Here is an 11972-nt window from a genome sequence, read left to right as displayed (position 1 = left end):
GCACACACAACAACTTCATTCCGCGCGCTGAACCATCCACTTCAGCCGCTAACTCATCCGCGTCGTCCGGGCAGGCAGCAATAAGCTCACTCGCGCGGTGCATTTGTGCTCGCAATTGTGACCCACAAGCCGAGTCAACGAGTGCACCGAAGCCAACGCGAAGCTGAGGGCGCGCCCTTTCTTGTGGTACGAATGGTGGAGGAATGTTGGATTGAGCAAAAGAAGCAACGAAAAAAAAAGGAATTAGATTCGCTGCCAGAATCGCCCGTTTGCCGTCGGGTCCTTGCGTCACAGAGCGTTCTAAGAACTGCGTTTTGCGAAATGTGATTCCGTACCGTGGCGGGTGACCGCCGTTTCGACGGTAACAGCCTACTGTTCGCACTTACACTATCAATAGGTGTTGCTTTTACATTTTTGGAGTTGCACTTTGTGAATGAATATTCTATTTTGGTTTGCTTGTCTCTTTCTCGCCGCGGATTGCTGTCTCGTGTCGTTCTACGAACAATATTCCGTGATAGTGTGATTGAATTAGATTCCATTTGTTCCGTTCGGTTTTTGCTTCCCTGGATTTCGTTCTGTTTTGCCGTTATTTGTTTCACACTAATTCCGTCAAGACATTTTGTTCCGCCGTTTGATTGCTGCCACTTCTCGCCTTCCTTTCGTGCTCGGTTTAAAGCGTTTCGTAAACAGATCGTCGATGCCGGGTGTAGCCGTGAACCCCCCAGAGGTTGAGGTTCTACGCCATTGACTAGTGCATAATTGTTGTGCTGTACAGGCTCAGCCTGACATTGATTCATGATTATTTCGGAAAAGCCTCCCCACGCAAGTCTGCGGTGATTCAAAGTCGATCATTGGACCCTTAGTGATGATCCAAGTGACCTACGCTTAGAAAATAATCGATTGGGAGGAGTCTTGTTGATATGAAACCATTGGTCCGCACCCAGAAACCAAAGACAAGCACTAGGCAAACAGGTTTTGTCTCCCCTGACTTGTCTTTTAAAAATAAACTGACAGTTGGAACATTCAATCCGCCATTCGGCGCTAAATCCAGGCAAACCCACTAAACAGAAACAGAAGCTTTAACGAGAATATAAAAAATACTAAATCAAACGTTTCGAAAAAGAAAACTGGGAAAAAGAATGCCCTGAGTGAACCTAACTGAATAAAACAAACATCCGTAATGATTCTTTTTGCACGAACGAACGAGCGAAGACCTTCTGTAGATTCACAGCGAAGCGAATCCATCAACGGTCTGTAATCTCTATAAAAGCGAACCCGAAAACAATAGATGTCATTGCCAGAAATAAACTTATGATATGAACCGTCAGTCGACCACTGGTCAGTGCAAACGATCCGAATGCTTCGTCCATTTATTGCGCAGCAAAGCCTGTCATGCTGTCCTAACTTTCACTATCACCATTGCAGAGAATTTGGCCATATTTAGTATACGCTTTCTGATTTTGAGCCATTTCTTACTTTTGTAACAAAAACGGCAACCGGTATTGGCTGCAGTGTGTCTGCACCACTCGGTGGTTGAGTTTCAGAGCTTGCAGAGTTATTGTAAAGGCATATTCATAACGTTTCTACCATACGCGCGGCCTAGGTATGCTGCTACGCGAGAAGCAATAAAGCGATATTTCAATCTGGCGAGGAGAAATAAAAATAAAGCAACACCAAACAAACGAAGCAGTAACAACAATCGCTAACGTAGCAAACAAGCGATTAACTAATAAGAATGCAATACACACTCGTTCGATTAGACTGAATTTCACGCGCTTAGAAGCGGCAAAAGTTATAGAAAGAGGCCTATACATTGTTATATTTAAAAATAAAAATTGCCAAAATATCTAAGAATACAATACACGATTTGTACACTCTCTCCCTCTCTCTGTCCCTACGAATGTGCGCCGGGGCGGGCAGCATCCGTTCCTTGCGTCACGCTCCTCGCTCCGAGTTAACCTCGCCCGTAGTGTCATTTGTCCTACAATTCAACTAATTAATCTTTGATGTGAGCCACAATCTATGGTGCAGGTTCACCTGTACCGGAATATTTAGAGCAATAAATTAAACTAGTGTCACACGATGTGGTGTTTGCGATTCTTCACTAACGTTTCCGTTACCACACTTTTGCTGGCGCTCAACCATCCTACCGCAATAATAGTGCTTTTGCATCGAATCTTGGCCATACGCGACTATAACGCACAACCTATCTTTCCAATTTCCTCTCTTTATTCCTTCCCGATTTCTTGGTGAGCAATATCGTATAACTAATTAAAAACGAACGTATAAAACAATATATATATATAGAGAAATAGCCTTTAGGTTCTTTGCATCTGGTCGGTTTTTACAACCCTTTTTTCATCTCCGTCTGCGGATTAGTTTAACAATTGTAACATGTGATTTGTAGAAACAATGTGTCCCTTTCGCACCGCACCGTGGCCTGGTGGTCGATCTTATTTGGCTTCACCTAAGTGTAAACGCATCCTTTGAAAACGGGCGACAAACATCCCCTCCGTCTCGTTGCGAAAAGACCACAAAAATAAATACCCTTTTCTGTTTAAAACTTATCACGAACTGTGTTTACCGGCCCCGTTCGGATGCCGACCTTTGTCAGCATGAGAGGAACGGGATAAAGCAAAAATCGGAACGATCCGTAACGATCGAATGGAAGCGACAGAAATGAATTTATGAAAAAAAAAAACGATAAATTTTTTTTTACTTTATGAACGAAAGCTTGAGTTGTTCGAAAATGCAAAAACGCGTATAGCGACGAGCGGCGGTGCAGGAAAACTAAGCGCGGGACTTAAATTGGCTATATTTTGCTTCGCTAACGAGCACCATCCCTTTGTCTCGACGAACGATTGAGCCATTTGATTGTTCCACGAAGCCTTTAATGATTGCTGATCCCTCTTCCGGCGCTGCGCCTCGTTCCACCGTGATGTGTTCCCATATGTTTGCTTGATTGATTGATTTGACGATATCGTTCCTTCTGCCGTGTCGGGTGCCACCGCGGTCACCGTAAATATTGCACTTCTATCAATCACCGGTGTGTGTAGACGCATTAAGGTTATGCTGCTGGTGTCCGTCCGGTGTCACTAAAACCCATCTTCTCACGTGCTCCGTCTCACACTCACACGTCGATTATTGTCACTACCACTGCTAGAAGGCAAGCTGCTTCTGCATTGGCGCCACCAGTAGCGCCCAATGTTACATGCGCCGCAGCTTCTGGATGCCGGCTTGCACGTACTTGACGACGTTGTACAGCGAGCTGTGCAGCGTCATCGGGCCATTTTCGTGGTCAAGGTCGGTGAAGAATTCTAGAACACGCAACCACGAAGTTGTTCAGCACACGATCAGTTCTGCACGGATCACTTCCAAACTTACCGATATGGTTCCCTCGGAACACGAGGCTATCCGCTTGCTCCCAAAGATCGATGCAGGTAGACAGGTTCGTAAACAGCGTGGTTTGCTTTTGATACGCATTGTGAACCTGTGTCCAAAGGGACCAAAAGTACATGTTAACCCACCGCTGCGTACGGACGGAATGTGCCTTCAAAACTTACATTGATCGGCATCTGTATGCATTGGGCGGGCGACAAATTCATCGGTGGGATCGCACCGGGCTGATTGTTGTGGCCGGAACAGTAGCCAGAACTCTGCGAGTAGAATGAAAGCAATGAAAGTGGGCCACCGACAGAAGTCTGAATTTAGCCGCGAGAAAGACCTGTACCTGTGAGCCAACCGATGTCGGAGACAGGGGCGACGGTGTGTTACCGTTGGTCAGCTCGGTCGGCACCGTGTTGGTTCTGCTGTTGAACTCGGCGATCGTTTTACACGATTCCTTCATATCTGGCCGGCGCATTTTGTACAACTTCAGATAGATCAACGATTGGCACCGCAAACTGCCGTTGTCCGGAAGCGAGTAGAAAGTGTTCGGCATTATTAACATTTCGCATTCCCACCGCACCGCACCGCACTGTAATCGCTTACCTCAAGATGGCCACTTTCGTGTGAATATTACCCTGCACCGTGGGGTGCTGCAGTTGACTACGAAACTTCGATGAAATGAATCTGCAATTTTGGGGCGAAACAGGAAATTAAACGACGGTCCGACGGTAATGACCTTCCCCAGCATCCCCCGGGACTTACTTTATCAAACAAAGCGTATCTTTGTACATCGTAAAGGCCGCCTTCTCGGTGATCGGATCCCGTTCCATCGTGTCGCCGGTGAGCAAGAAAAACAGCACCGCCTCCAGGTACAGCATGGCCTGCGCCAGGTGGTCCAGCTCGCGATCGGCCGCATGTTTGAGGCGCTTTGCCTCCGACAGGTACCGGATCTGATCCCCAGCAACGACCTCATCGTCGTTGCGCTCAAAGTAAGACACGTACACCTTCTTAATCTGCACCGAGACCTCCGGTACCGCCGGCGCTGCGGTGGCATCGGCGACGCCACCTGAAAGCTGCTGTTGGGGCAGCGGCTGCTGCTGCTGTTGCTGGTGGCCGCTGTGATGGTGGTGATTGCTGTGATGTAACCCGGCCGCCGCCGCCGCCGCTGCCGGATGCGGATGTTGGCCGGATGTGACGAGCAATGCTGCATTGGCTCCTGGCACCGTTTGGCAGTCATCCGCTGCCGCTAACCGATCGTGATTGGTCGGTGGAAGTTGGTCAAGCGGATCAGTCTGAAAAGGAGGTCCAAAAGATGTTAGTGACACGTGCGGGGACACGACAGGGAGAGACCGCGCTTCACCTGTGCATTGTTGGTTGTTTTATCCTTTTTTCGGCGCTTCTCTTTGTACGTGTTGTTTGAGGTGCTGCTCGAGCTGGTGGAGCGTTTGCGCATTCGGGTCCCCGACGGGGGTACCGCCGTCTGACCGTCAACCGCCGCTGCCACCGTCCCGCCATTGCCAATTAGCTTCCCGGTCGTCGTGCCGAGTAGTTTGCTCTGCGACACACCATCGCCGGTCGGCATCAGTTCTCCGCCGCCGGCGTACTCCTGCTTGATGGCCGAAGGTCCCTGCTGTTCCTGTTTTATCACACCGTAGTTGGAGTACTTGGAGCCACCGCTCGTGTACAGCAGGGCGGCCGCTTTGTCCTCCTTGAGCGGCCCGTAGCTAAGCTTCTCGGATTTGGCGGGCAGTTTTTCGTCGTAGGACGCAGCAGCAGCAGCAGGGTGGCCCGATTTGCCCTTCGGAGGGTCCGTGCCGCTGGCGAGCAGATGATGATGGTGGTGACCCGGTTGGTAGCCCACCATCGGCGAGTGATGCCGGTGGGCACCGTTAGCATGGAGCGAGGGAGAAGACAACGAGGAATTGTGGCCATAACCGCCACCGGCATGGTAATCGCGCGCTTTCTGCGCCGCACCACTGTGATCACTGTTGATGGAGTTACTGCGATGCCGCACCGGACCTTCACCGGCACCATTTTCGCCGAGCAATCCGTCCGTCGGAGGTAGCCGACCACCATAGGTGGCCGAGGCAGGTCGCTCTTCGAGCCACGCGGTCGACGAGGAACTGTGCACCGAGCCACTACTGCTGCGGTCCGGATCTTGCTGTTGCTGCTGCTGCTGCTGCTGACCGGCCGAGTTTCGTCGCCGCTTTCCCGCGGCCGTCGCCCCGAGTAGTGGCTGCTGCTCGTAGGGACTTTTGCTCTTCTGGCGAGCTGAGGCACTGCGCTGGGCACTGTAGCTTTGTTCGCCGCCCCCTTTGCCCACTCGGGAGCCCGGCGGAGGAGGTGGCGGTATCTTCCGAAGGCGGCTCAACTCGATACGGCAGATGAGCGAAACGTTGCTTAAGGCACCTTTAACCGGGGAAAACAGTGACGACGGCACCGGTGACACTCTGCTGTCACCGGGGCCTACTACTACCATGCCGCCTCCCCTGCTGCTCGGACGACCGCCATCGGGCACGGACCGTGGCGACACGCTAGAAACGTCCGCCGACGGAACGGCCAGCTGATGGTGGTGCTTTCGCTGCTCGGCGGCTGCTGGCGCGTTTCCGGAGGAGTTTGGCGTCGTGGACGCCTGCTGCTGCTTCCCGACGTGCAGCTCGTCCACGTGGTCAATGTACACTTGACCCTTGCCCTTGCCACCCTTTCCCTTGCCGCCCTTTCCTTTGCCACCGCTGGAGGCCGCCGTGTTGATGAATACCCGCGCAAACAGGGCCGCCTTTTTGTTTTTGTTTTGCTTTTGCTGCAAATTAGAAGAAGTAATTCTTGAGACTACGAATTCAACAGAAACTGGTGGACAACGCGGACAATACCTTCTCTTTTTTGGTCGGAGCATCACTGTCACTATCACCGCTATCGGACCGATCGTCATCATCGTCATCGTCATCATCATAATCGTCGCTGGTTTTGCGCAATGCAGCAGCACCTCGATTGTCCTCCTCGGCGGCTGATGCCGTGGATCGTTTGCGGTTCTTCTTCGTTCGACTGGCGCCGGTAGCCGGTGCTGCTCCAAGTGTTTCCGATCGGCCGCCGCCACTGCTGGGGAACGGTGGCGAAATAATTGACGGTCTCCTGTGCAATGAGCAATAGAAGCAAATGAAGGTTCAATGCTACTGTTGGCCCAATTTGAACTCCGCGCCCTCCACGCCCTACTTACTCGTCATTGCTGTCCGAGGACAGGGTGTGCAGGTTATAGTTGTTGTTGCTACTCCGGCTGCTTCCACCGCCACCCGACGGCCCATTTTTCATCGTTTGCTGATCCACCGCGTCCCCCATCCTCGACGCCGGCTTCACCGGCGAGATGTGTACGCCGCCGCCGCCGCCGGTGGTCCCGGGGCCCACCGCACCGCTGCCTTTATCCGCCTTCTTCTTCGATTTCACCTTTTTGCCTTTGCTCACCACTGGTGGCGCTGGTGGCGGTTCCACCACGACCGGCGCCGCCGACACTGGTTCGGCCGGACTTTCGTTGCCATCAACAAAATCGGACTCCTCCGGTTCGGACGAACCGGACGTACCGTGCCCACCACCACCACCGTCACCGGATGATGGATCGTCGTCCTCGCCCGACGAAGACGTGCTACTGCCACGCGAGGTGCGTCCCTTCTTCGCCGGTCGTGACTTGCGCGAGGTGGAGGAACCTTTCGCTTCCGCCATTGCCACCGACGACGACGGTGGTGGTGGAATGCTGAGCGGAGGGCTCATAATGCTTCCCGGGTCCCCGTAGGCCACGGTCGAGGTCGGTCCCCCGAGCCCCGCCCGCTGTTTCTTCGTTGGTGTCGATCCGTGAGACGGCGTTTTGCTCGTCCCCCGCCGGCTGGTGCTTCCACTCGCCACGGAATCGGCGTCCGAGTAGCGGGCACTGGAGGCCGCGCTGGTTGTGGTCCCTCCTCCACCGCCACCACCACCATGAGTATTGACCGTTTTCCGCGGTCGCCCTCGAGACTTTAGGATCGATTTGTCCTTCTCGAACGATTGCGATCGACTCCGGCGTGCGCCGCTTCCGTACCGCTCATCCTCGCTGCTGCTCGTGGACGCATCGCGTGGTTCTCGCGCTTCCCCCGTCACACCGCCTCCGGTCGGAAGCTTGCGTTTCCATTTCTTCTTTTTCGTAGTTCCACCAACGCCCGTCACTGTGTTTGGCCCTCCCGGGCCATCGTGCAGCAAACCATTACTGCCGCCGCCGCCGCCATCCTGGTGCTGCGGTGCTGGTGGTGCTGCTGCTGCCAGTAGCATTCTGGACGACGGTGGACCATCCAAGCCGTCCAGCAACGGTCCACCAACCGCGCTACTACCGGCCGGGTCGGCCAACGCATCGTCCGAATCACTGCTGCCCGACATGCTCGAAATCGGTTTGATCAGGCTAAACTCTTTGGCTTCCTGTAGGGCACTTATCACATCGTCCGGTTCGACGCTGTCATTAAACAGATGTTGGTGGTGGTGCTGCTGCTGCTGCGGCTGCTGCTGATGGTAGCTAACGGCATGATGGTGAAGAAGATGATGCACCTCCGGGCTTTTGATCGGGCTCGACAGCGACAGGCGATCGGTGACATCATCCTTTCGCTCGCTCTTGATACCACCGCTGCCGTGCGTCGGTGGAGGCGATGAGGCACTGTTCTCGCTGGGATACGGTTCCTGCTTCACGTACGACGACGTCGACGAAGCTGACGACGCAGGAGGCAACACTCCGCCGCCAACGGCCACCAGTCCGTTCGTCAACGTCGCCGCCGCCGTCGCCGTCGCGGTGCTCATAATGGCCGTGGAAGGATCACTGTTGTTGCTGCTCGCATTCGACAGATGGTCGTCGTCGAGCGGGGCAAGCGGTTCGTTCTTGATGGACGCACCGGACGCCGACGGAGGCGATAGGGCATCGACACCACCACCGCCCGCTATCTTGAGCGGCCGCAAGGGCGACGATATCGAGCTCTCCTCGTGATGATGCGCGGCAATGGCCGCGTGGTGGTGATGCTGCTGATGATTCTGATGATGATGATGATGATGATGGGCACCAGCCGCACTGGCCGCACCAGCGTGGGCACTTTCATTTGGCACTTGTTGGTTGGCGGCGGGTTGCAGAAAGTTCAGCAGCGACCAATCCGTCCGCCGTATCGGGCTACCGTTGCCGTCGGCCACCGTGTGGCCACCGACACCGACCCCACCGGTGGAGCCTCCTCCAGCGCCACCGTTCGAACTTACACCATCTCCGAGGGGCGTAATCGAACCGGCCGCAGCTAGGAATCCTCCGTTGCTGCTGCTGCAGGTGCCACCGCCACCGCCGGCACCACCGGTAGCGTCCGACGGTAGCTTATTGCCCACGTTCGAGTCCTCGCTCGACGATTCGTCCACACTTTCGTTCGACGAGCTTTCGCTCGAGTTGCGCTCCGATCCACCGTTCTGATTGTCGTCCTCGATGCTCGGTCTGTGAAAAGAACAACTATCAGCACATCAGTTTCTTCCCACCAGGGCCTCGGGGCCTTCCGTGGCGTACTTACCCTAGCGGACGTAGCATTCCCAAACCGGAAACTGTGTAGCGCACGGTGCAAAACGGAAGATCCAAATGGTCCGATTCCGCACGACAACCCGTCGACGGGTGATTGTGCAGATTGTGAGTCGCGGCACACGGACACCGACGGACAACATTGTAACACGGCCACAGAGCGACGGTTGGCGATGAAAAGAGGAGAGGGGCAAGGAAAATGAAAGAATATCGATTAAAAATTTCTAATCAATAATTCAGGCGCAGATGGCGGTCAAGCGACAACTCCGTGATGGTTCGAGGTGTTGACAAAGAACGAGCCGGCAAGCCGCTACGTGAGGTCCCAAACGAAGGCAATTGTAAATGGGGCGTCGTCCACAGAGCGCAGAAGGACCATCAAACAGTCATCCTCCCAACGATACTGTCCACGACCCCCGGCCCAGCGGGTCGATAGTAATCAGCGCTGGGTCGTCGTCTCGGCGAAGACACCGTTTTCCAACGCAACGTGAAACGAACAGCAGGCGCCATACAAAGGCTCTTGAAGGGCCTCAAATGTTTACCCAAAGGCACGCAATATGGTGGAAAATTTCTCATAAAACATTGAAAATGAGCAATTTAAACACTTGAAGACCTCACAAAATTAGAGTATAAAAGAAGTTCAACAAAAATCAGCAAAATCAAACGATAACTATTTAAAACAATTCAGAAATAGAAAACGAAACAAACAACAACTGTCGAGAGCTCTGTCGACCTCTCTCCGGACGGAAGCGTTGACCGGTGCTCAATCGCCCATCATCACCACCATCACCCATCGGAGGAAATCTTTCCGTGGCAAAAATCATGTTACTTACGCGACGATCTGGAGGCTCCGGCGGCACCGCTGCTGCTCCCCGTTCCACCGCCCAACGACGGCGGCGGCGCCAACAGGGATGTCAACGGCCCCAGCACCGGGGGCACGGACGCGTACACGAACTTGGTCTTCGGGTTCGAGCCGAAGCTAAACTTGGACTCCAGCTCCTTGCGCGGCGTGGCCCCGATCTCCGTCAGCGGCGTCTTGAGGTTGGTCTTCATCTCGTTCAGGATTTTCTCCACATTGTTGCCCTGTTTGAGCGGAGTGGAAATATCACTTGAGTTCTGGATCCGCCAGATGAACGAACGGATGAAATGAAAGTAAGAAAATGATAGCACGCAATTAGAACACACGGAACGGAACACCCGGTAGGGGGCCACTACTGGGAATCAAGGATAGGGGAGTGGAGAGGTTTTCAAAACGAAACATTACAAGCGAATTGAAGCGGGAAAACTAAATGAATTTTCGGTGAAGAAAAAAATCAACAAAAACAGAAAGATAAAAACCAAAACTGATCTATCACCGCCATTTTCCTCGCATTATTCACTCGCTTCAATCGGTCGCGGATCAAACGTTGAGTCAAGTGAATCGATTCGTTGGTGTGAACGGGAATGAAGCGGGGCATGGTTAGTTCTCGGAAGCGGAGCAAAAATCGGAAACATAAAAACAGAAAAAACTAACTACTCTAGGCATTTTTGCGTTTGCAACCTGGGGCAGTCGGCCGTTGGGCATTTGCGAGGGTAACTTATCCACACCGCCGCCGCCGCCGCCAACACCGGAAGGTCCTGTGGACAGTCCACCGGCCACCGCCGGGCCGCCGGACACCGCGCGGCCGTTCATCAGCGAGGGTGGCAGGAGGGACAACGAGGGCGGTCCTTTCGATGGGATGCCGTGCACCTGGAAACGAGGGAAAGATGATACAGTGTGATTACCACGGATTTATCGCTCATGACCCCACCGGGGGTGACCCACGCGGGGAACGCGGTTGACAGGACACAATTAAGGAAGGGTTTCGCCGTGTAACTCGATACCATTGCCAGGGAACAGGTGGTACAAAGGGTCGAATCGAAAGCGGATGGTTCAAGCGTCGGACAATTTAGGCAATTAGGACCAGGCAAAAGGACCACGGGAAAGAACTAAAAAAAACATCAGTTACTATTTTTTGACGGATATTTAGAGGGAATAGAATAAAAATTACCGAAAAACCAAATCAAAAACTAAGATAACGGGAGCGCAACCGGCCATTTTGTGTCGGCCACATCGTCAACCGCGGACACACGGTTGACCGATCAGAGAGAAGACAGCAGACCTACCTCATGCTTGTTGAATGATGAGACTGCCGGCCCGCCGGACGAGGACGAGTAGTGTCCGCCTGGGGCGCCACCGCTCCCGCTCCCGCTGCTACTGCTGCGTCCGCCGCCAACCACCGACGACGCGGATAACGAGGAGGAGGACGACAACGTCGTCGTCGTCACCGCCGACGCCGACGGCCGGCCACCGTTGTAGAGGGAGCGATTGTCGGCCGGTTTGACGAAGTTGACGTTACTATTGCTAATGGTACTACTATTGCTATTGGTTTTTGGTGGAAGCGACCGATGGTGGCTGCCGGCGGCCGAAGAGCTGGTCATAACGCCGGCCCGGGGCGTCGTCGAGGCCGGACTGGTCGCGATACCGATCACATGATACGACGTGGACGTCTCCATAAAGCACTTCTTGACCGCCTCGTAGTTGCCGAGCCGCTGCGTGATGTGCATATCCGTGTCCGACGTACTTGCCTGCAGCGGAGGGGAGAAAGAAGACACGACACGGGGCCGCATTAGTTGGCCGCTGTGTTTGTGGTTCCCGTATCGATGGTTACCGTATCGAAGACCCGGTTAGCCACTTTAAATGATTCCTCCTTAAAGAACATCCAAAGCCACATTAAAACAAATTTAACGAATCACTTTGAAAGGGTTTTCATAAAAGAAATAATTTTTATTTGATGAATAATTATTGCTTGTTTGTCGTTCGCCAACAATTCATCACAATAACAACCCGGTCAACCTGACGGCCTGATTAAACATTGACACTTGCAGTGCTAACAACACACATTAGGAGCGCGAAATGGCCGCAACACGACCGAAGAGAAACGAGAAACATTCGCGCGGCAAAAGAGTGTCGAGAGTCGCACGGAAAACTCCCGAAAGAAAAACGGAAATAAGGCAC

General features: G+C 53.4%; 1 protein-coding gene across 1 annotated transcript; it reads right to left on the bottom strand.

Moving 5' to 3' along the window:
• Positions 1-3200: 3200 nt before the first annotated feature.
• LOC128270973 (AF4/FMR2 family member lilli) lies at positions 3201-11676 on the bottom strand. Its single transcript, XM_053008403.1, has 18 exons — positions 11626-11676; positions 11081-11542; positions 10449-10664; positions 9769-10018; positions 8934-8964; positions 8741-8860; positions 8473-8692; positions 7695-8409; positions 6990-7574; positions 6602-6890; positions 6258-6516; positions 4748-6187; positions 4150-4679; positions 3991-4071; positions 3731-3902; positions 3564-3656; positions 3385-3490; positions 3201-3317 (listed from the first exon to the last, which is right to left on the bottom strand). Exons 1-18 carry the CDS (start codon positions 11674-11676, stop codon positions 3208-3210), a joined length of 5730 nt encoding a protein of 1909 aa, XP_052864363.1. The 3' UTR covers positions 3201-3207.
• Positions 11677-11972: the final 296 nt, after the last annotated feature.

The sequence above is a fragment of the Anopheles cruzii genome, chromosome 3 (genome assembly GCF_943734635.1).
Source record: "Anopheles cruzii chromosome 3, idAnoCruzAS_RS32_06, whole genome shotgun sequence".
Taxonomy (NCBI): domain Eukaryota; kingdom Metazoa; phylum Arthropoda; class Insecta; order Diptera; family Culicidae; genus Anopheles; species Anopheles cruzii.
Note: the sequence above shows the minus strand (reverse complement) of the source record. Positions and strands in the feature narration are given on the sequence as shown.